The 24,577-nt window shown below is 39.4% G+C and overlaps 2 protein-coding genes across 2 annotated transcripts in view; one reads left to right on the top strand and one right to left on the bottom strand.

The window, feature by feature from the left end:
* Positions 1 to 8,957, bottom strand: part of Rif1 (Rap1 interacting factor 1) — a 153,426-nt gene extending 144,469 nt beyond the window's left edge. The window contains exons 1-2 of the mRNA XM_067772907.1: positions 8,788 to 8,957; positions 6,297 to 8,717 (exon numbers count right to left, since the gene is read on the bottom strand). Of these exons, the coding sequence (XP_067629008.1) occupies positions 6,297 to 8,717; positions 8,788 to 8,877 (2,511 nt within the window). The 5' untranslated portion in view covers positions 8,878 to 8,957. The remainder of the gene's footprint in view (positions 1 to 6,296; positions 8,718 to 8,787) is intronic.
* A 13,113-nt stretch (positions 8,958 to 22,070) lies between these two features.
* RpL19 (ribosomal protein L19) lies at positions 22,071 to 22,944 on the top strand. Its single transcript, XM_067777650.1, has 3 exons — positions 22,071 to 22,129; positions 22,221 to 22,327; positions 22,393 to 22,944. The coding sequence occupies exons 1-3, from the start codon at positions 22,125 to 22,127 to the stop codon at positions 22,896 to 22,898; spliced, it is 618 nt and encodes a 205-aa protein (XP_067633751.1). The 5' UTR covers positions 22,071 to 22,124; the 3' UTR covers positions 22,899 to 22,944.
* Positions 22,945 to 24,577: the final 1,633 nt, after the last annotated feature.

Here is a 24,577-nt window from a genome sequence, read left to right on the forward strand (position 1 = left end):
AAAATGTTGTAGCTGATACATTATCTCGTGCGTTTGAAGTAGAAGCGATTAATAATTCGGACATTAATTTAAAAATTTTACAAAGTGAACAACAACAAGATAGTGAATTAGGCAAACTTACCTCAGAGCAAACATTTTTAAATTTGAAACTAATAAAAATTCCTGTTCTTAACTTTAATATATGGTGCGAAGTGTCAGGAGAAAATCCTAGACCATTCATTCCAAACAATTTAAGAAAAATAATATTTGATATGTTACATGGGATTTCACATCCTGGTAGTAGAGCTACACGTCGTTTGATAGTTAAGAAATATTTTTGGCCAAAAATGAATAAAGACATCAATACTTGGTCCAAAGAATGTATAAGTTGTCAAAAATCGAAAGTACATCGTCATACAAAATCTCCAGTTGTGAAAATTCCAATTCCAAAAGCTAGATTTGAACACATTCACTTAGATATTGTCGGACCCTTGCCTGTTTCATAGGGATATCGTTACATATTAACTATAATTGATAGATTTACACGTTGGCCAGAGGCAGTAGCGGTAAGAGATATTTCTGCTGTTACGGTTGTAAATAAATTTTTTAAGGAATATATTTCACGTTTTGGGGTTCCATTGGAAATAACAACGGATCAGGGATCTCAGTTTACTTCAAACTTGTTTTCAGAATTAACGAAACTTCTTGGAAGTCATCAAATAACGACTTCTTCCTATCATCCCCAAGCTAATGGAATGATAGAACGTTTCCATAGACAGCTTAAATCTTCAATAATGGCTAGGAATGGGTCCAGGGATTGGTATGAAGAGTTACCAATAGTGCTTATGGGTTTGCGATCGATTTTTAAGGAAGATATTTCGGCAACACCAGCTGAAATGGTTTATGGCCAAAATTTAAGATTACCTGGTGAATTATTTGTTTCAACTACAGAGAATGTAACTTCAGCGGATGTTTTAAGTAGTTTGCGGGAACATTTTAAAAATTTTAAATCAAATTTGGAACATCATCACAATTCTAGCGGTATTTTTGTTCCAAAAGATTTAAAAGATTGTCATTTTGTTTTTGTACGTGTGATAAACAAACATTCCTTGCAGCATCCGTATGAGGGTCCTTATAGAGTTATTGAAAAAGATATTAGAAACTTTAAAATTGAGATAAATAATGAAATTAAATCTATTCCTATTGATCGTTTAAAACCAGCAGAGATTGATAAAATACAGATACCTAACACAAAAACAAAAAAGAAAGTTACTTTTAATTTATATAACGTTAAATCTCCGGAAGGGGGAGTATGGTAGGGTTATATTTATATTCAACTTTAAATGTACCTACTTTAAATAAATTGAATTTTTGTTCTTGTTAATTTTTTATATTTCAATTTTGAAATGATTCTTTCAAAAATTTTCATTCGGTTATGAATTTTATAAATTATGTATTGTAACATACATTTAGGAGTCGTTAAATACGCTTCCCAAGGCAGTCGGTTCTATGTACCGGAGCGACTCGGGATTTTTCCCGACCAAGGACTGTCATTTCAGTGTGACCCCATTTAATTTGTTTCGTCCCTCCCACAAATTGTCATCCTACCAGCAGCTCCATGCAGCAGGACTGCTACATATTCTCTTACTCCGGGAAGGTATCGAACCCAATCCGGGTCCGTCTCCTGACCCCGGTCCTGAGAAATGGTTTTGCTGCTTTTGCCAGAAAAGAATCTTTTTAGGACGGTCATACTCTGTTCAGTGTGTCTCGTGCAAGGGATGGTTGCATCGGACAGGTTGTTCTGGGCTTGATCCCAAAACCCGACGTCTACGTAACTTTTATAAATCTTTTGTGGCTCCTTGCTGCTCACGCCCAAGAGCGTCCCGTAGTCTACGCCTAAGCGCCCCTCCACTACCTTCCAGCAGCCTCGCTGCTCAGCAAGCCACAAGTACCCGCTGCTGCTCGCGCCCCACGGCGCCAACAACTCAAACAGCTGATACCACTCATAACTACTACCTTCGTAGTAGAGCTGGTAGCAGTGCTGAGCATCAGCCCCTGCCCCCGTCTTCTTCTCCCCCCTCTTTTCTGGCAGCAATCGTGCAGGTCAGGGAAACACTCTTAGTCCCTACCTCCGTTTGCACCGTCTGCCAGCACAGAATATATAGGTTTGCGACATCCGCTCAATGCAGCTCCTGCCTTGGGTGGTGCCACTTTCCTAGATGTTCTGGTCTCCGCGACGGCAACCCCTCGTCGGGTTTCATCACGCCATGTTGCCAGGTCGCAAACCCAAATCATCCGGGTACCCCAATGCTTTCCCAAGGGCGCCCAGTCCCAAGGCCACAACAACAATTGCGTCCTGGCCTTCCACAACCCAGGCGTAGTCACCCGTCACTTACCCCTAGAGTGGCGGCGTCACCCCTCATGCACTTCAGAATTATGCAGTTAAACTGTAATGGCCTAACTGGGAAGATTACGGAGATAGTTGATTTCATGAAGCGGCACAACATCCGCATTGCTGCGATTCAAGAGACTAAACTCACAGCAAGATCTGCATTGCAGACCTGCTCTGGGTATAATGTCCACAGGAAGGACCGCGAGAGCGGAAATGGAGGCGGCCTCGCGTTTATTATACACAACTCTGTGCAATATCATATATTTGATCCTGGCATCGACCGCAGGGACAATGTCTTAGAACGTCAAGGCCTATCTGTCCGGTCAGGCGATGCAAATCTAGAAATCATCAACATCTACATCCCTCCTGTCACCTGTTGCCCCAGTGGATACCGCCCTAAAATCGAGGCCTTACTCAATGGCAACAATCGCATTATCTTAGGCGATTTCAATGCCCATCACGACCTATGGCATTCAAACTTGCGGGCGGACAGTGGGGGTGAGATGTTGGCGGATCAAATAGAAGAAACGACGTTCTGCACAATAAACGGAGACGCCCCCACACGTATGGTAGGAAGCTGTCATAGCTCGCCAGATATCTCAATCGTGAGCGCAGAACTCGTAAACTGCGTCAACTGGCAGCCGATGGTAGCATTGGCATCCGACCACCTGCCCATACTTATTTCGTTCGAGCGTACCGCCGACTTCATCGTCACCGAAAAACGCACTTTCATAAACTTCAAAAAAGGAAAGTAGGAAGAATATAAATCTGCAACAGACAGCAGCTTTGCTGCCCTCCCTATCCCGACTGATGCCCGCCAAGGGGAGCGTGCCTTCCGTAAGGTCATTGAATCCGCCTCGGCACATTTCATTCCCGCCGGGAGAATTCCCGAAATCCGGCCCCACTTCCCGGCGGAGGCCGCGAGCTTAGCGAGGGAACGCGACCTTATAAGACAGCTTGATCCAGGCGACCCCGAAATAAGGGATATAAACCAACGCATCAGATTGCTTGTGGACGAACACAAGCGGGCGAAATGGGAAGAGCACCTAAGAGGTTGTAACCTCTCTACCGGTGTAGGTAAACTTTGGTCCACCGTAAAGTCCCTATCGAATCCGACTAAGCACAAAGACAAAGTTTCCATCGCTTCCAAGGCAGTCGGTTCTATGTACCGGAGCGACTCGGGATTTTTCCCGACCAAGGACTGTCATTTCAGTGTGACCCCATTTAATTTGTTTCGTCCCTCCCACAAATTGTCATCCTCCCAGCAGCTCCTTGCAGCAGGACTGCTACATATTCTCTTACTCCGGGAAGGTATCGAACCCAATCCGGGTCCGTCTCCTGACCCCGGTCCTGAGAAATGGTTTTGCTGCATTTGCCAGAAAAGAATCTTTTTAGGACGGTTACACTCTGTTCAGTGTGTCTCGTGCAAGGGATGGTTGCATCGGACAGGTTGTTCTGGGCTTGATCCCAAAACCCGACGTCCACGTAACTTTTATAAATCTTTTGTGGCTCCTTGCTGCTCACGCCCAAGGGCGTCCCGTAGTCTACGACTAAGCGGCCCTCCACTACCTTCCAGCAGCCTCGCTGCTCAGCAAGCCACAACAAGTACCCGCTGCTGCTCGCGCCCCACGGCGCCAACAACTCAAACAGCTGATACCACTCATAACTACTACCTTCGTAGTAGAGCTGGTAGCAATGCTGAGCATCAGCCCCTGCCCCCGTCTTCTTATCCCCCCCTCTTTTCTGGTAGGAAGCTGTTGAGGACGCCATTGGTCGCGCTAAACCATCCAAAGCAGTGGGCCCAGACGGCATAGCCATGCCGATGCTTAAAAACCTAGGGAAAGAGGGTTTCAAATATTTAGCGCATGTCTTCAACCTGTCTCTTTCCACCTTTGTCATACCCGAGAAATGGAAAATGGCCAAGGTGGTCCCGCTACTAAAGCCTGGGAAACCAGCTAACGTAGGTGTCATATCGTCCGATATCTCTCCTATCGCCAGTGGCAAAGACGCTTGAAGCCATTTTGCTCCCTTATTTCCAAGCACATTTGCAGCTAGCCCCTCATCAGCATGGCTTCAGAAAACTCCATAGCACTACCTCCGCGCTAAATGTAATTAGCACCCAGATAAATTGCGGTTTGAATCAATATCCCCACCATAGAACAGTACTCGTAGCGTTAGACCTATCAAAAGCTTTTGATACGGTCAACCATGGCTCGTTACTGCAAGACCTGGAAGGGTCTACCCTTCCCCCATGTCTTAAAAGGTGGACCGCAAATTATCTGGGTGGTCGGAAGCCATCGGTGCAATTCAGAAACGAAACATCAAAACAAAGGAGAATTAAACAAGGGGTGCCACAGGGTGGTGTCCTATCCCCGCTTTTAATTTCTACATATCCAAGCTACCTTCACCACCGGAAGTAGTCACAATCGTTTCCTACGCCGATGACTGCACAATAATGGCCACAGGCCCAAAGATCGATGAACTATGCAATAAAATAAACGGATATCTCCCTGATCTCTCCAGTTTTTTCGCCTCGCGAAACCTGGCATTGTCACCGACTAAATCTTCCGCGACCTTATTTACAACATGGACGCCCCAAATGTCGACCATATTGAACATCCACGTCGATGGCACTACGCTACCGACTGTCCTACACCCCAAAATCTTGGGTGTGACGTTTGATCAGGATCTACATTTTGGTGCGCACGCAACCGCAATTGTTCCAAGAATTCAGAGCCGTAATAAAATCCTCAAATCCCTTGCTGGCAGTACCTGGGGAAAAGATAAAGAAACGCTCTTGACTACATACAAAGCAATTAGCCAGCCGATTACGTGCTACGCGTCACCCGTATGGTCGCCAAGCCTAAAAACCACCCACTGGAAGAAACTACAGGCCTGCCAAAATACTGCTCTCAGAATCGCCACGGGCTGTCTTCTTATGTCCCCAGAACACCATCTGCAAAATGAGGCGAGAATACTCCCCATCAGGGAGAGAAATGAGATGCTGACCAAACAGTTTCTGTTGAATACCCAGAAACCTGGGCATCCCAACAGACATCTGATTGACGAACCAGCACCGCCTAGGGGCCTAAGGAGTCATCTCCGTAAGCATTTTGAGGAAATACGGCACCTGAGAACCCAGCCGTATGAAGCGGAAAAACACAAGCTGGTCCTTGGTGAACTCCATAGACAGGCGTCGGACCTTTATGTCGGGAATTGCCCGGTGAATCCAGTACTTGAAGAAAAATATCCAGAACTCGCAGAAGAGGAACGCATACTCCCCAGGGAAACGCGTGTCACTCTTGCTCAACTTCGTTCTGGATACTGTAACAGGTTAAACTCTTACCTATCCAGAATCAACCCCGACATACAAAATGTATGCCCTGCTTGCAATGTGTCCCCACATGACACCAACCATCTCTTTAATTGTAATGTGGAACCAACGCCTCTAACACCCCTTTCCTTATGGTCCACCCCTGTTGAAACGGCAAGTTTCCTTGGACTCCCGTTAGAGGATATTGATGACAATTTGTGATCGGTCGCGGCTATTAGGTGGGGCGAGCATTGCTACAACAACAACAACAAAGAAACGCTCATTACCACATACAAAGCAATTGGCCAGCCGATTGCATGCTACGCGTCCCCCATATGGTCGCCAAGCCTTAAAATTACCCACTGGAAGAAGCTACAGGCCTGCCAAAATACTGCTCTCAGAACCGCCACGGGCTGTCTTCTTATGTCCCCAGAACACCATCTACATAATGAGGCGAGAATACTCCCCATCAGGGAGAGAAATGAGATGCTAACCAAACAGTTGAAGCAATGAAAATTTACCGGTGTTAAGTGGGTGGAAATTAACGCAACGTTAGAACCCTCTATAACACAAAACAGTTATTACCCCAATTATATTGTAGTTACCACTTACTTGTTTAGATTTCTTTCCATCTATCTCCAATTTCTTCACAGTTTGGTTCCTCTCTGTGATGTCTCTACAAATCAATTTGTCCGTTGTGCTGTTAGGCAAGTCTTGTACATTTTCTTGGTTTGTACACACAGGCGCCGACAGATTTACTGCCTTATTGTTATGAGTACTTGCAATAGGCATTGCAGGCGTTGGGCTCACTAGAAAATTTCCTGCAATATCTGCGTTGAATTCCGTCTGTTGTGCATTCGAGCTCTCAATAATTATCTCATTTTTATCTTCTTTTGCTATAACAATTTTTTTTGGTGTCCAAGGTTTTATTAAGGTGTCCTGTGATTGACTCATGTCATTATATAGAGCAGGAATACTTGTTTTTTCTGCGAAACGTTCCTTTTGCCTATCTGTTAATTTTTCTGGTTTGAGGCTCCATACTGACGGTATAATAACGTAGATATCATCTTTAAACAAATCTGTTAGTTGGCTTACAGTGTTTTTGGCAGCTGAAGAACGAATAATATTAATAACCGAATCTTTCCACTCATCAAAAAACTTAGTTTCGATAGCACCTTTTGATGTGCTCTTAATTGCATGTTTTATTGTTGTTTTAATTGGCTCCAACAAAGTGTTATACACAGGAGTTTTTAAGTTAAAGAGAATGCAGCGCAATATGGTTAATAATTTTTCTTTTTCCTTTTCTGATACATTTTTTTGTATTACCTCACAAAGAACTGAAAGAACTTGTTCGTAATGTTTTGAAAAAGTGCTAGAATCATGCTTGATTACTTCGTCGACATAGACGTTCAAAAGGTGAACTAAAATTCCTGATTCGTATGCGCTCTTTGAAATTAAAGACAAAACTTCTCCAACATCGGATATGTGTTGCGATCTTCTACTAGTGTTCTCAGTAAGTTGCAACAAATTATGCCATACAAAATAGAAATGATCGTCGAAAATGGTATTGATACGACGTCCCGTAAAATCCATAAGCATACGCATAGGCCATAAACTCCAGGATATTAGTACATCGGTAAATTCTTCTACCGAGTGGCCGAATGTGTTATTTCTTATATTATTTACAATTTCAGATGAAATGTGTAGCCACAATAATAACTTTACCTCGAAATATTCAAAACCTTCGTCATTTGACATCTTAAATAGGTATTCCGATATAACGGTTACAGCGCGCCAACCTAATTGTTTTGATATAAAAGCGTCTAAGCTGGAAACTTGGGCAATACATTGATGTATTTTACTAGGATCCACACAATCACGTGCTAATGTCAAAAGCTTAATCAAGCATTGCAAGGTCTTTACATAGTTATTAAAATCTGAAATTGAACGTGAATAACTCAGGCCTTTAGTTGCAATCGCGTTAGTTACTAGTGAAATCGGTCGACTGCTTTTACAAGTAAATTGCATTAGGCCAGTGAAAAAGTATTCAAACAAAGAAGACATATCATAATTTACTATCAGCGTGGTAGAACTTTTGATAATTATACTAAGTAACCTCTGTTCTAAATCACTCTGTTTGTCATTTTCTATTATCAAGCTTGTAGCTTCCAAAACAGCATAAAGTATGGACTTCCAATATTTCTGTGTTACCTTAGAAGTTATTATTGGCAATCTTGGGCACGTTTCTAATTCATACTCTCTAAAAAGTCGTTGTAGTAATTCGTCACGTTCTGTAGACATAATTGCTGCCAGACAGGTCAGCGATGGCTCCCGCATACTTAAATATTGATGTGATATGCCAGTAGTGTTTTTCATATCGGATCCAAAACAAAATATCAGAAACGGTTCAATGACGTTTTCAAAATTTTCTTCTAATTGCTCCCCCAGACACGTTATCAAATACCACCAAATACGTAACTTCACTGCTGCAACGTACGGTGTTTTCGACTGAGAAGATTTCAAGGGAATGCAAACGAGCTTAAGCCGTTTTGGTGACGACAGTTGGCTATGAGTAGCAAAAACTTTAATAAGAAGATGCCAGCATGTAAATGCTTCTGCTCGTACAGAATTATCCGGACTTCGAAATCCAAGTTCAACAATAGATAAAAATAAATTTATAGTGCTGGCACTCTTCAGAATCTCTCGATCAAGAATTCTAATAAGAATACACCAAATGCGATGCCAATATTGGCTTCGAACTTCGCGCAATTCATGTAACCGAGATGCATATTCTTTAACAATTACGTTTTTAACATTGACCCAATTAGTATAACTGCAAACGTTCCCAATATCCAGTATCAATAAACCTTGCTCTAATGCTGATACAGCACTTCCTTGAATGGTTGTATCTTTATCGAAAACTATAGGTAAAATATCTTCAAGCCAAAATTTAAATAAATCCGCAGGAGTTATTATTTTCGTAATGAGTACAGGTGGTGTGCTTTTGGTCGTGTTGGACAAGAGATCCAACATCTGAATAAAGATTTAGTAAGAGCCAATAATTATCTTAAATTCTACTTCATCTACTGAAATAAATACTTACATTACACAACAGGTGCCTCTGTTTACTGTTAACTATTTCTTTAGATGAACAATAAACCTCGTAAAATCCGCGCCCTAAGCTTGAATCCATTGTAGAATAAGTGTTCCGTCACCAAGAAAACTATATGTAAGCAAATTTTAAACGCGCCAAAAGCACAGATCTGTTTAACAGCGGTGACAGCAGTGACACTATTACAAAATTCTCAATAGCAGCCGTTCACAATGACAGTACCGTTCCGTTAAGTCCTCGACCCTTAGGGCCCTATTCGCTAACTGTGAGTTTTAAAGTGTACAGAAGAAATTGTGTATACTTTGAAATTCTGATTCTGTAAAGGTAGAGGAGTGGTCAAATGATTGACTTTAAAAAATTTGTATAAAACACGTATTGCATTTGTAAATTATATTTGGAGTAAAAATTAATTAAAATTTTTTACTAGATATATAAAATGTTTAAAATGCTAAAATTTTTATGAAACAATTAATAAAATGCTTGAAAAGTTGCCTTAAATTTTTACATTTTTTTAGGTTTAAAATTATTTTAGCATTTGTTTGACCATTTAGCTTCTTTTCTGAAAAGGTTCAGGCAACACTGGTGAAGTGGCGCCAATAATTATTGCACTAAATGATGATTGCTGTTCTAAAGCATCTTCAAATCTAATCGAACACACACACAAACTTTCATCAAAATCGGTGCAGTGGTTTAGGAAAAGTTCAGTCACAAACACACGTACAGAAGAAATATATATATAAAGATTTCTTATGTACGTTTTTTTTTTTTCTTTTTTTTGATTTTGAATGGCAGGGACGTTAGTCCATAACGCCAGGTTGTATATCAGATGGTTCTTTCCTCATATTGTTGTTCTCGTCAATGTGTATATGTAATTTTGGCGTCACTGGTACACAATGGTAATACCATAGAGGCAAGAACAATGTGTAGCAGCTTGTAATTTGCTATTCACTTTCATAATTGTTCGTATTTTCAATTAAGATCGGTTTTTATGTGGCACCACGCCAGGTTATATTTAATTTCCCTGCAAAAATTGTTGGATTACGTGTTCCATTTTCTTCATGTTGGAGTACTCTAACAATACTTCTTTGCAATGCGTTTGCGGACCACCATCAGCCGACCATTGCTCGTTTTTTAACGACCGTGATCACGACACGATGACGATCGAACAGAGTTGCCAAAAGTAAAATATTGCATACAAATAACTGATAATAAAATTTTACTATGGCAACTCTGATAAAATGCAACCGCCCACTGGTTTTATGTATACATACTATAGTATAGAGAAATATTAGTTTCTTTTTTCACGCAAAAGCTAAATAACATAAGAATATTAGTAGTAAAAAATATAAAAGTTGTATTACCCCTCTTCATTTACTTTCATTTTAAATTAAATTCACTCCGATAATTCTTTCCGACACAATTCCCCTTTAGTGCTTTGGTATATGATCCTCTGTGGGTGCTCCATGGAGAACTACAGTGAAAGTACTTTGGAGCGTACTCTCACGTATATACTCTATGGATTACTCACAAACAAAGCGGGAGTGGGATCACCTACTCCTCTCCTAGGACATCGCAATGTTAATTGGAGCACATTTTTTGTATGAATACAGATTAGTTTTGGAATACTCCTATACTCCGAAAGGAGTATTCCTTACATTATTTATGGAGTACTCGCGTTTTTTGAAGGGTTGTCTTTAAGTTATTTATTTTTCATCCAGAATTGATGGTGGTTTTTGTCAGTCACAACATTAGTGATGTTTTTATTTTTTTCAATTTAAAATTGTATTTTTAATGGCACCACGCCAGTCACGCATATGCTTTTAATTTATTATATTTCCATGTTCATAAAAATGAATTTCGCTTTTTGCAATAAAAATTGCAGTTGATGTATGTATGCAATGACTACTGCATAGTGTATATTTAAATCGAGCTGCTTTTTCAGCATCAAGTATAAATTTTCTTTAACACTCCGTTAAATTGTTCCGTTAGTTATTTTTGAGAATTTTATTTTCTTTACTATGTACCCTACAAGACAGAGATAACTAGTTCACCCACCCATTCAAAGCTTTTTTCGCTCTCCACTAACACATCTACGTTTCATGCTGTCATCGAAATGACAATTTATTAATTATTTCAGGAAAACGTTTTAAAACGAAGAAGAAATATAATTCTGATAATAAAACTTACAAGCTCTCGCTTAAAAAGAAAAAAATTCTTGTGCTACGGGCTTTTAAGTTAAGTTGTGACATGTGTTAGCTGTTTAGGCACTTCTAAATTAACCTGGCGCTTTAACTAGAGGCAACCAAGTCCCCTTGCCACCAATTTGAATTGGAAGATTCAATTTCCAAAACCAAAAAAAGGTAACGTTTTACAAGACAGTGCAAACAAAAGTGGTATCAAAAGACGCGTGTCGAGCTCCGTTTTTAGAATCCGAAAGCGGAAATTAAAAATTTTGTTACACAGAACACCTTTCTGCGTTGGCGGCCTTCGCCGAAAATAATATTAAGTTGTATAGAATCGACGGGATGGCCTAGAAGGTTTCATGTAGTCATACTAAATCGCTCCCGAGATGAGGAAACCTACAACTAAATGCAGATTCACGTGTCACTTGCGAGGATTTACTGGTAAATGAGGTACTTTTCACAACCAGAATGCTTTGAAATACGGCACCAAACTGGTTGGATGTATTTCCTCAAATAAGGGTGGAACTACGCATCTGGGTTGCCAGTATTTGCTTCGCTAACTTATATTGATTAAAAATTGCAATAGTAGATAATGTAATGTGAATTAAAATTGAATAGGTAGCCGAAGCAAAAAAGGCAACTGATCCGCATGCAACTCTTATTTATGTGCCGACACTGGGAGCTGCTGCTGCTATCCTAGAAGCATTAGAAGCAGAAATTTCTTTGATTGCTGCATCACCGAAGGTGTGCCTTATTATGATATGGTTCGCGTTAAGCACGCTCTTTTTAGGCAAAATAAATCGCGACTAGTCAAGCCCGATTGTCCAGGAATCATCGCACCAGAAAAGTTAAGTAAATTGCCTAGCATATTAAATATATAAACAACATGTATGAATTTGTTAGTGACAATTTGTCATGCTCTTGTTGATAACCAACTGAATAATGCGAATACCAAAGAAATCGAATTTCCAATTGATTTCTTTAACTAGCTTTTGGAGAGCAAAATACATATGTTTGTATGCATAGATCTGCATAGAAAGGGAGGAATTAATTAATTATTATCAGTAAATTTACAAGATTTTTGTCATTTTCCCTGCGTCGCCGTTGCCATTACATTGCGTTAGGAGAGGACATCAACACCTTATTACCCACAGCCATTCAAAATTTTAGTAAATTTTGCTCTTTTCATTACTGATTCAAAACTTGGAAAGTTATATATCGAGCATTCATGGAGAGTGGCAAACTTTAGCAGACTTTCGTACTGCAGTTATTAATATTCAATCCCTAGAAGGTTTACTGTAGTCATATCAATAGTTCCCGAGATGGTCGGGCTAGTACCTCAATGGTGCTTGTTACCGGAACGTAGATAGATAATTGTTTGAGGATTGCACTGCGACTTGCACATCTCCTTCACAGCACCTCATCCCAGCCGACGTCCTTGATGAACCCTAGCAGTGTTCTTGGCTTCAGGGATTAAATGTGGGAATGCTCTGGCCATGGTGCTGATCGATAACAAAATCGGCATGTGCCCTGCGGAAATCGTTGGATCATGTCCCTGCAGAAATCGTTGGATCATGTGGTCCACTGGAGTACTTAACATTATACTCCACTGTAATGCAGCAATGGACCAACTCATGTTTCTACACGAACATCCCTGCAATAATCATTGGATCATGTGGTCCACTAGAGTACTTACCATTACACTCCACTGTAATGCAGCAATGGACCAACTCATGTTTCTACACGAACATATTGTAAGCCGATCATTGCTCGTTTTTAACGATTGTAATCACTACACGCTGTTTATTGGACTGTGGGTACTCCATGGATTACTCTGATGTAATGCGGAGCTGGAGTATATGGTCCAGTCCTAGGACATCGCAATGTTAATTGGACCATATTTTTTGTATGAATTGTGGTTAATTTTGGAGCACTCGGTTGGTCCATAGAGAGTACTCCATACATGCATGCATGGAGTACTTGTGATTTTTGCATGGATATTGTAAGTTGATCATTGCTCGTTTTTAACGATTGTAATCACTACACGCTGTTTATTGGACTGTGGGTACTCCATGGATTACACTGATGTAATGCAGAGCTGGTGTATATGGTGCAGTCCTAGGACATCGCAAACCATATTTTTTGTATGAATTGTGGTTAATTTTGCAGCACTCACTTGGTCCATATCGAGTACTCCATACATGCATGCATGGAGTACTCGCGATTTTTGCAGGGTGTTATTCGACAGTATGCCCAGTTTCTGCATACGGCCATTCAGTCTATAATGCCCTGTAAGAAAGCTCTTGGGATTCTTAGGATATCTTTCGAGAAGTCTATTATTGCCCTGTAGCGACTTGTAACATAACCACCTAACAGTAACATAGATTGTCTCAAACCTGGCGTTTTGTTGTTGTTGTTGTAGCGATAGCATTACTCCCGAACGTTTTGGGCAATGTTATCGATGTGATGGTCCTTTGCCGGATACAGATCCGGTACGCTCCAGCAACACAGGACCATTAAGGTGCTAGCCCGACCATCTCGGGGACGATTTATATGTCCACATTAACCCTTCAGGCCATCCCTCCCTCTCCACCCCCAAGTTCCATGAGGAGCTTGGGGTCGCCAGAGCCTCGTCTTTTAGTGAAACAGGATTCGCCGCGGATAGGTGAGGTTGACAATTGGGTTTGGAGAAGCTATATAGTGCGCTGGCAACCCATTGAAAGGGTTGCGCTACACAACCCCTTGAATCAATTTGTTATTTTAGTCGCCTCTTACGACAGGCATAGCTACCGCGGGTATACTCTAAGCCCTCTAACCCACTGGAGCTATGAGAAACGTGGGTGCACTTTGGGTGTCCCAAGGCAAGTTCCGTCGTGCCTGGTGTTGTTGGGTGAGCGGCCAGGCAGCAGGGTGCAACAAATGCACCTTTCAGGAGAATACCCTCTCTGAGCCCAGAAAATCGGGGAAAATTAGATATACTGGTCAGATGCAGCAAACGAGTATATTCTATATCATATGATCAACTTGGAGACAACCAAGCTTTTATTTTCTTATCCAGCACGGAACTGGTTGTTATTGTTGTGTTTACAGTTTTAGCAGTACATTGCCCTTTTCAATTTGAACATCCATTCAAGAACTTCACATAATAGATTAAACCTTCATCTGTATTTATTTGTTTTTGTAGCACGTCTAATTTACTTCGTAACATCAATCAATTGTCCCTTGTTATAGTTTTATGTTCTCTGTGAATGCAACAGCAAAGTATCTTTGGGTACCCCCGCCATCGGAAGATGCACAGGCATGGTGGGGGTTCACTTGAAGTTACTTTACCAGGTTCTAATTTTAGTTATCTGAAATTTCTCTTGTGCCTTTGGCCTCGCAGAAAAGAGATAATTGTGGAACCCTATTTATAGAACACTTTTCGGCTTATATTAAAAACTTTTATTCTATTCTTACTGATATGAGTTTCTTTTTCATTCTAGGTAATATGATTTTGGCGATGTACGCATAGCAATACCCAAATATTCCAGCTGTGGCTGTAAGAACATACACTTGCTCAAATTAGAAGAAAAATGCACGGTTGAGCACATCCAGTACCCACGTTTATACAAGGAGGAACACCACACTACTTTCACGGGGGTGTAGCCGCCGATCACGTTGTGGTAAGAGCTTATTTTAAATATGTTATTCATAAGCACTGATTCTAATATTTTGTTTTGGTTTTTACTTTAGAGTCAACCAGTTATATAAGCGATGTCAGCTATGCCTGTAACTTAAGCGCCTTCAGATGTAATACTTACCACGGACGCGGTCACAGGAGTATTTCACTACGTGGGGATTACACTAATCAAGGACTTTCAATATCGGAAGGTTTTCCAGCACCATAAGAACACCAACAATATGTGCAAGCACCCGAATATATTGTACAACAAACGTTAATACCACATCAGCAGCCGGCAACAACAACAATAATCGCAACAAGTTGAAACTTCTAAACAACTAATGACTAGTGAACCACCAACATATCCGCGATATGCGCATCCATCAACACCAACATATGTCGCCTACTTTGCAACACAAAATCCAATGCTTCATCCCGCGTCAGCTGCATAACAAGCCACTGGTACACCGTGTTTCACATATGCAACATATGTATGCGAATGCACATCAGGTGTGCAATTATAAGTGGTCCATTTGTTTATTCGCCCGAATATCAATATATACCCGGTGAAGGTGGCCAAGGCCATTCTGATTCTAATACTGATAAAGGCGAACCATTGGCAAATTTAAAAACTCAAACAGACTACGAAAAATGTTGATGATGGTATTAATTCTAGTACGGATAGTGAAGAATTTAAACCTAGGAAAAAAGCTAAACTTGATAAAAACTTAACCGAAGATGACGATGTTTCTAATTCTAATACTAAGGAAGATGAACTTTTGATAAATATGAAGCTTAAAACAGAGTTATCAAAAAATGACGATGATGATAATGATGTTGATGCAAAGTCCAATGTTGAAAATTATGAAAATTATGAACAGAATCTGAAAATAGTATGAGTGTGGATTATAACCTGAAGCAAAACTATCATATTCGGTACGACCAGAATTAGATGTTAAGAAAAGAGCCTACATAAAGAGGCTCAGTATATTTATGGAAAATTTATCATGAGACAATGCCCAATGTTTGTATTTCAATTAAATTCAGCACATTGTTGGAAAAAGCATCTAAACTTTATGCATCGTGTAGAGAAACCAGAACATTTGCAATTTAAATATAACGAACGTGGTGAAAAATATAAATTTTGTGATATTCAAGCAGCTACACCAAGCTTCAACAAATTATTGGACCATGAGATTTCTCATATGCCCAATAGTCATTATTTAAAATGTAAATTATGCGATTGGAAGGCGAAAATACATTTAAGTATGAATTTTACGTGTACAACACGCTGAAACAATTGATGTAACAACGAAAAGTTTAGAATTAACTGTTTGTCCATATTGTAATCACAATGGTATTTACACAAACACTTAATACAGGAACATGAGAAATCAGTGGATGAAAGAACATCTTTTCTATGTTTAGAATTTGGTGAACAATTTGAACAAATACAAGTTTACGTGTACATGTTTATGAAAAGTTTACTCATTGTACAACACAAGATTTGAACGGAAATATCGTGAGGGTATGGTTACACCTATGTGGCATCTACAAGCTATTTATAATGACTAGTATGGAATGAATCCGGATATGGAAGAAAACGGAGGTGACGAAATGAATCACCATGCTTCTTTGGATTCTGGTGATACTCCTGACATGCTTCCTAATTTCGCTACGTCTGATCTTACTATACCTACCAAACTAATATGACTCTGCAAAGTGATGAGCAACACTACCAGTGCAGGAAAAATAAGAACTTCAAAACAAGGTTTCGGAAAGGGTACGATTATGAATAGACATTAATGTATTTATATAGTTTATAAATATAAAAATGCACATATGTAAAAATTACTAGTATAATAGCACATGATTTTGACTGTAAAAACCATTTTAAACATGCATTATTTATTAATTAAATATTATTTAAACAAAAAGGATGCGTTTCATTCATATAAAAAGCGAATTGACAGAAGGTAATCGGTACGGGTAACCGATAGGCCAGTTACCCGTGTTGTTGTTGTTGCATATGTTTTGGTTAGCGATAATGAAAACATACCTAATGAAGTAAATTAAAAATGTAAATAACATCGAGCGAGAAGGAATGTCGAAAACACAATAGGTAAGAGCGAGTACACGTACACTATTTTGAGAGAGCGCATGCGTTACCTTTTCCACGACAGCAATGTAAAAGTCATTAAGAAGATAAATGGTGACCAAGTTATTGGTGACGATTAAGTAATCTATTAGGTAACGGGTACCTGTCTTGTAGGGAAAATACAGGCCTGCCAAAATACTGCCCTCAGAACTGCTATGGGCTGTCTTATGTCCCCAGAACTCCATCTACATTATAAGGCGAGAGTACTCCCCATTTGGGAGAGAAATGAAATGCTAATCAAAGAGTTTTTGCTGAATACCCAGAAACATGGGCATCCCGACAGACATCTGATTGATGAGCCTACACTGCCAAGGGACTTAAGGAGTAATCTCCGGAAGCATTATGAGGAAATACGGCACCGGAGAGCACACCCGTATGAAGCAAAAAAGCATAAGCAGGTCCTCAGTGATATCCACAAACAGGCGTCGGACCTCTATGCAAGGAATTGCCCATCGATCTGTGTACTGTAACAGGTTAAACTCTTACCTATCCAGAATCAACCCCAATATATAAAATGTACATATGTCCTGCTTGCAATGTATCCACACATGACATTAACCATGTCTTCAATTTTAATGTGGAACCAACGCCTCTTATACCCCTCTCACTATGGTCCACCCTGTTCAAACAGCAAGTTTCCTTGGGCTCATTGATGACAATTTGTGATCGGTCGCACCTATTGGACAATATATATACAACAACAACAACAGTGTCTTTACCGTCGATACAACAAAGAAGGTGCTGTGACTAAAATGCGCAGTAGGAATGGAGGTAAAAAAACTTCAACGGAGTTCATACTATAACTAAAATGCTCTTTCCGGTGGAACCGGGATTTGCCCATAACCGTAAAAGCCACTTGGAGCTGTGGACTGTTCTGCAATCACAATAACAGCTATTGAATTATCCCGCCTTTTGGATGAAACGAAGCACTATTATTTTACCAACAACAACAAAATGAAATAAATAAAAAAATTTAATTTTTACTGAAAATACTTAGCCATGCGTCTTATAAGCGTAGCATATGATTTGGCTGCTTTTGGTTGTAATTCTCCATATAGCTGCTCAGCTAACTCACCATCTTTCCATAATTTACGATTACGCTCACATGCATCTGCATTAGCTTTGAACCAACTCTCCTCTATTAATTCTTCGGGCAAAGGTTCTTCGTTATTGTAAAAGCAAATAAGTTCTAAAAGTTTTTGTTTTAATTCGTAGCTAACTTCCACACCCTTTTGTTTCATAAAATTTTATACCACTATAGCATCCGTCACCTGTGAGTGTAGTATCAGACGTTGCAGGCTGTCAGCATCTAGCTCCGAGTCTTCAGTGTAAATAATTTTAGGAGCAATAGCTTCAATAAAGGGTTCAGCTTCATGATGCTGTTAAAACAAAGTAGCTGTTAAATAGCGTCTAATGAAATATATATTCCACTTATATACATTAAAAACTTGACGATGATCTTCTCTAATAAACTTATATTCTACTCGCAGCCAGTTTAAGAACACTAGTCGAAAAGGCTGCAAGCCTGCTAAAACACTGCCCTCGGAATTGCCACGGAATGTACCATATTAAATAGTTATGCAAAAGAGCATATCAAAACCTGTTATACTGTTTTCACACAGAAACTTAATGATCTCATTTCACCTTCTAATGAAATCGTAAATTTTTTGCTTTCACACAGAAGTAACTGCTCGATTAGTATGAAGGATGAAATGTCAAGCGAATAAAATGACAATGCTATATGACAGACAATCATGGCGGAACGATACAAGGTTGCAGCATGGTGACATGCCTACAAACATAAAAAAAATTCTATGTACTTGTATATTCGAATGACAAATGTCAAAATCGTACTTCGCCGGTAGTTGATGTATCAAATCAAATAAAGGTTATAATCAGCTGCTCGATGCGGCCACCTTGTATCGTTCCGCCATGCACACAATGACATTTACTTTGACAAATGACATTTTTAAGCACTGAACACACCAAAAACTAAGAAGCGGAACGCTGCCAACAGAGTTGCATTGTGCTTTTGGCTTCATTAGGCATTCGATTGGCTACTAATGAAATAATTATAGATTCGAATTTTGTAAGGAAGATTGAGCTCAATAAACGTCTTAATGTAGAAAACTGCCTTTATTATTCAATAAGCCGTCTGTGTGAAAACAGTATTACGTTTTTGATGATTTACCGGAAACCGACACCCTAGCAAGCTACTGGTTAATATTCGACACTTTTAAAAACACAATCAATATTATTGAAATCATTTAGAACTGTCTTTTATTTATTTACACTTGTCAGGTGTTTCCCTACAATATTACCAGCTCGTTAAAACGATGTTATTCTGTAAAATTGCACTGCACACTTTTCCGACATAACAAAAGTAATAAGTGGCTATACTGGCTACGTATTGGGCTTGACAGTCTCAGTGAATACGTAGTGACTACGTAAGAGAACGAACGCGAATACGTAAGAAGTTATAAAATACGAATTTTGGGTGAATGTGAGTGAATGCGACGAAACATTCACGGTGACATACATAATAAAGGCCTTAAAGTTAAATAATCTGAACTCGCAGAGAAGGAAAGCAGTATGGAGACGTGAGTCACTCTAGCTCAACTTCAGTCTGGATACCTGTTACATGTTAAACTCTTATTTATCCAGAATCAACCCCGACATACAACTTGAAGGAACATTGTAGCAATTTTATAATGAAGCTGGAACACAAAATTTTGAAAAATTTGGTTGGAGGAGGCTTAAGTGGTACACTCAGGCATATGTTTGTCTTCTTTTATAAATTTATTTTTACATGTTCACAAAAAATGAATTTCAATTATTGCAATAATAAACACTTCACTTAAAAATATTACCAAACAATATTAACAATCTATTGATTTACACTGTTTTCTCCATTGTTTACAACTGTTTGCAATATTGCCAGCTCGTTAAAACGATGTTATTCCGAAAAAATGCACTGCAAAGTTTTCCGAAATAACAAAAGTAATAAGTGGCTATACTAGCTACGCATTGGGCTTGACAGTCTAAGTGAATATGTAGTGAAACGTAGTGACCACGTAAGACAACAAACGCGAATACGTAAGAAGTTATAAAATACAAATTCTGTGTGATTGGGAATGTGAGTGAATGGGACGCATCATAGTTTACCTATACAAGTGTGTCAACTAAGCGATACACGTCAAAACTACAAACAGCCTCGCTCACCTGATGCAAATCTCAGGCCTAGAGTTGCATTTTTGGTACGTAAGAGGACTTCAAGCTGAGTTGCATTTGATAGTTTAAAAAACTTTGTAGTATTTACAAATGAAATAGTTGCATATATTTCCGCGGAAATAAGAATACTAGAAAATTTTTAGCATGCAACAATGCGGAAACATACGGAAAGCAAAATTTTTTTAAATTAGAGTCAAAATATAAAGCGCCACACGTGTAACATGGAAAAATTAAGGCTGTTTACACAAATGCATAAATGCAAAATTATATAAACGCTTTGGTCGCTTCAAAGCAAAGATAACTTACGGCGTTTCATTGTTTTTCGTATGGCGTTGTCAAAGCGTAGGCACGCAACCAAAGCATTTATGTATATTTTTCGATACTTCGCCCGACAGATGACTTAATGAATGCAACACAACCAAAGCGTCTGTGTAAATCCGCCTTACAAGCCAAACTAATAAAACCGCACTGCGTTTCTTTAGCGCACGCAAACAACCGGCGTTTTTTCCCTAACCCAAATAAGCATGCGTTGCGACAATGTAAAGCATGTGTGCAAACCTCAAATCTAAATGCCACGCAGAACAAATATTGGAAATCGAGTTAGGTTTTCACGCAGCAAATTCAATTTGTGTTGCTCTCATACAAGTTGTATGTGCATGAGACATTTTTGACAGGAAATGACTTGCCTGCGTTTAATTAGGTTGGATTGTTAATTTTTGTAGCTGTGAAAGTCTCCTGCAAATAAAATGGTGCTGTAAGTGCTAACAAATCAAACTCCTATATGACACTACTTTATTTTCTATGTATTTCTCTTGTATTTTCTCTTATATTTTTTGTCGAGGGAGCCAATAAGGTTTCAGTACTGGTGTAAGTGTGTGAACTATATTTAAAAAAACTAACGAAACACACAAAAAATTCAACGTAGTTCATTAAAAATAAACAAGCCAGTTTGTATTTCGATAGGGTTTTTTGACATTAGGCCGTTTTTTCTTTATTTTTTCTGACAAATGAAAATTTTGTTTTTAATTTCCAAATTTTGTGCATAAAAACACAACTAAATTCAAAGTTAAGGAATTGACCTCCAGATTCTTGTGTTACACAAATATAGTGAACTTGGGTACAGAAATTCAAATTAAAAGGTTTTTCACAATACATAATTTGAAAAACTCTACGTTTTCTCTGATTTTAACCCTTCGTAATAAATTAAACTTTTAATGAAAATCAGTAACGCTGAACTGAACACTTTTCGCCATGATATAAAATTGAAATGCTGTGCAACAGGAGCAACACTTTTGTGACTACATAAACCCTGTTTCAATCTTTTACGTCTCTGCACAGAACCCTAATTGACTGTTTTCAACCGAAACAACAATGGCAACCCAGATTTGCCCGTTATGCTCACTTAAGCGAGTGCCTGTTAGAATGAAGTCAACACACTTGTACTTGTACACTATGGGACGAATGCACGGTGACATACATAATACGGACCTTAATGTGGTCTTATCTTTAGAATAAAGGTAAGGCCACATTAGGCTGCACTACGCAGCACTGTACTGCACTACAAAATATTCTTTGCATGTTTTCTTATGAGGCAATTCACACCTAGGCAAAAAAGCCGCGTTGGGAAGTATCGCGCAGTGCTGCTGCCGCTAGGTGTAAATTGCCTCATAAGAATACATGCAAAGAATTTTGCACCTTTTTTCAATCTGGGCGAAAGAGTATGGAACTCACCTTCCTCATATCTTGAGGATGAGATGTCGTGCACCCATATCCGCGACCTTTTTCTTTCCCTTTGCTCTTATTCGCGCAAAAATGAAATAATTACAGCTTCAAAAACTGTGTCGTCCATTTTGCAAACAAAAATAAACACAAACTTTTGCCGCAATGTGTCGCTCGATTGCCGCTTAATGTGAATTACCAAAATATGTCGCTCTGTGAGGCGCCGCTGCCGCTACGTGTCGCGCAGAGTAATATGCGCGTACCTTAATAAGAATTTGTTGTTGAATGTGTATGAGTGGTTTCGAGGCAGGGTTATCGTTTCCGTTTGATTGATTCTTTTTCTTTCCCTTCAGCAATTTGTTTGGTGTTGGTCGACATGAGGTATGAAGAAAAATTTTAATCTATTAAACCAACTATTATGAATTGTTAAAATGGCGCGTATTGTGTGAATACGCATTTCTTATGTTTTCAGTTCTCTTAAGTTGCAAAAAAGACTCTCCGCCTCTGTCATGCGGTGTGGCAAAAAAAAGGTATGGTTAGATCCAAATGAAATAAACGAAATTGCCAACACCAATTCGAGTAAGTAAATTAAGCTAATAAATCCCTCGAGTATGGTTTATTTCTGAGTTTCATACTTTCTTCAGGACAAAACATTCGTAAATTGATTAAAGATGGTTTAATCATCAAAAAGCCTGTTGTGGTACATTCGAGGTATCGGGTGCGTAAAAACACTGAAGCTCGTCGTAAAGGTCGCCACTGTGGATTTGGTAAACGTAAGGGTACTGCTAACGCTCGCATGCCCACTAAACTTTTGTGGATGCAGCGTCAAAGAGTGTTAAGGCGTTTACTTAAGAAATATAGAGATAACAAAAAGATTGACCGCCATTTATATCACGACTTGTATATGAAGTGCAAGGGTAATGTATTCAAAAACAAGAGAGTTTTGATGGAGTACATTCACAAAAAGAAGGCCGAGAAACAACGTAGCAAAATGCTTGCCGATCAAGCCGAAGCAAGAAGGCATAAAGTTCGTGAAGCAAGAAAACGCCGCGAAGAGAGAATTGCGGCCAAAAAACAGGAACTCTCAAAACTGCATGCTAAGGAAGATGAAGTAGCGGCACAAGCGGCAACAACTGGGCCTAAAAAATAAAATATAGATTCTGAGGTTTATTAATAAATAACATAATATATTTAAATGCGCTATTTTGTTTTTTCGGTAAGAACCAGAAAATGAAAAAAATACATGCAAGTATTGTTTTTATTTACTTTTAAAAGCACACCAATGTGAATGGTACATGCAAGAATCATATATAAGGAGCTCCAAACCAAAAAGGACTTAAGATCCTAGATAAATTAGAGCCCAGTTGTTGTTCTTGTTGGTGTTGTTGGAGCAGTGCTTCGCACCATCCGATCACAAAATGTCATCAACATCCTCTAACGGGAGTCCAATGAAACTTGCTGTTTCAACAGGGGTGGACCATAATGTGAGGGGTGTTAGAGGCGTTGGTTCCACATAACAAAGAGATGGTTGGTGTCTTGTGGGGACACATTACAAGCAGGGCATATATTTTGTATATCGGGGTTGGTTCTGGATAGGTAAGAGTTTAACCTGTCACAGTATTCAATCGAAGTTGAGCTAGAGTGACCCACGTTTCCCTGCGGAGCGTGCGTTCCTCTTCCGCAATTTTTGGGTACTGTTCTTGGAGTACTGGATTAACCGGGCAATTCCTGGCATAAAGGTCCGACGCATGTTTGTGGAGTTCACTGACGACGCTTGTGTTTGTTTGCTACATACGGCTGAGTTCACAGGTGGCGTATTTCCTCGTAATGCTAACGGAGATGACTCCTTAAGCCCTTGGGCGGTGTTGGCTCATCAATCAGATGTCTGGATGGAGGTTTCTGGGTATTCAACAGGAACTGTTTGGTTAACATCTCATTTCTCCCCTGATGGGGAGTATTCCCGCCTAATTATGTAGATGGTGTTCTGGGGACATAATACAGCCCGTGGCGGTTCTGAGAGCAGTATTTTGGCAGGCCTGTTGCTTCTTCCAGTGTGTAGTTTTTAGGCTTGGCGACCGTATAAGGGACGCGTAGCATGAAATCGGCTGGCCAATTGCTTTGTAAGTGGTTGTTGGTGCTTATGTTGTTGGTGTTGGTGTTGTTGTTGTAGCAGTGTTTCGCCCCACCTAATAGTTGCGACCGATTACAAATTGTCATCAATATTCTCTAAGGGGAGTCCAAGGAAACTTGCTGTTTCAACAGGGATGGACCATAATGAAAGGGGTGTTAGAAGCGTTGGTTCCACATTACAATTAAATGGTTGGTTTCATGTGGGGACACATTGCAATCGGGGCATAAGAGTTTAACCTGTTCCATTATCCATAACGAAGTTGAGCCAGAGTGACTCGTGTTTGTTGTTGTTGTTGTTGTAGCGTTAAGCCCACTCAGCATTTAGGTGATAAAATTTTAAATTTCCCTACATATCAATACAATTTGATTACTCCTTCTGACTTAGAAATGAGTTATCATACAATTGAACAAAAGAAATAATCAAATATGAATACTTTTGATGATCAAAAACTGTATATAGCTTTTCAATCATATTTTGGAATCAAATGTGTTTACTTTAGGTGATCAAAAATTTTTAATCATTCTTCATTCAGCTTTCTGAACCTTTTCTGGCAATATTTGTTGGCTGAATAATTAATTTTATACTTGTTAAAATTTTACTTTTGATTGAAGATCTTATTTTTTCGCATACACACATTTTTTCAATCATGAAGTTCAGAAAAAATATTAAAATTTTATTCTTCAAGACAAGAAATAACG

The sequence above is a fragment of the Eurosta solidaginis genome, chromosome 3 (assembly GCF_040869045.1).
Source record: "Eurosta solidaginis isolate ZX-2024a chromosome 3, ASM4086904v1, whole genome shotgun sequence".
NCBI classification, from domain to species: Eukaryota; Metazoa; Arthropoda; class Insecta; order Diptera; family Tephritidae; genus Eurosta; species Eurosta solidaginis.

Bases quoted from the DNA above. Each gene is read 5' to 3' on its own strand.
- RpL19 (XM_067777650.1), top strand. The intron at 22,328-22,392 runs GTAAGTAAATTA...TACTTTCTTCAG, and splicing joins AATTGCCAACACCAATTCGA to GACAAAACATTCGTAAATTG.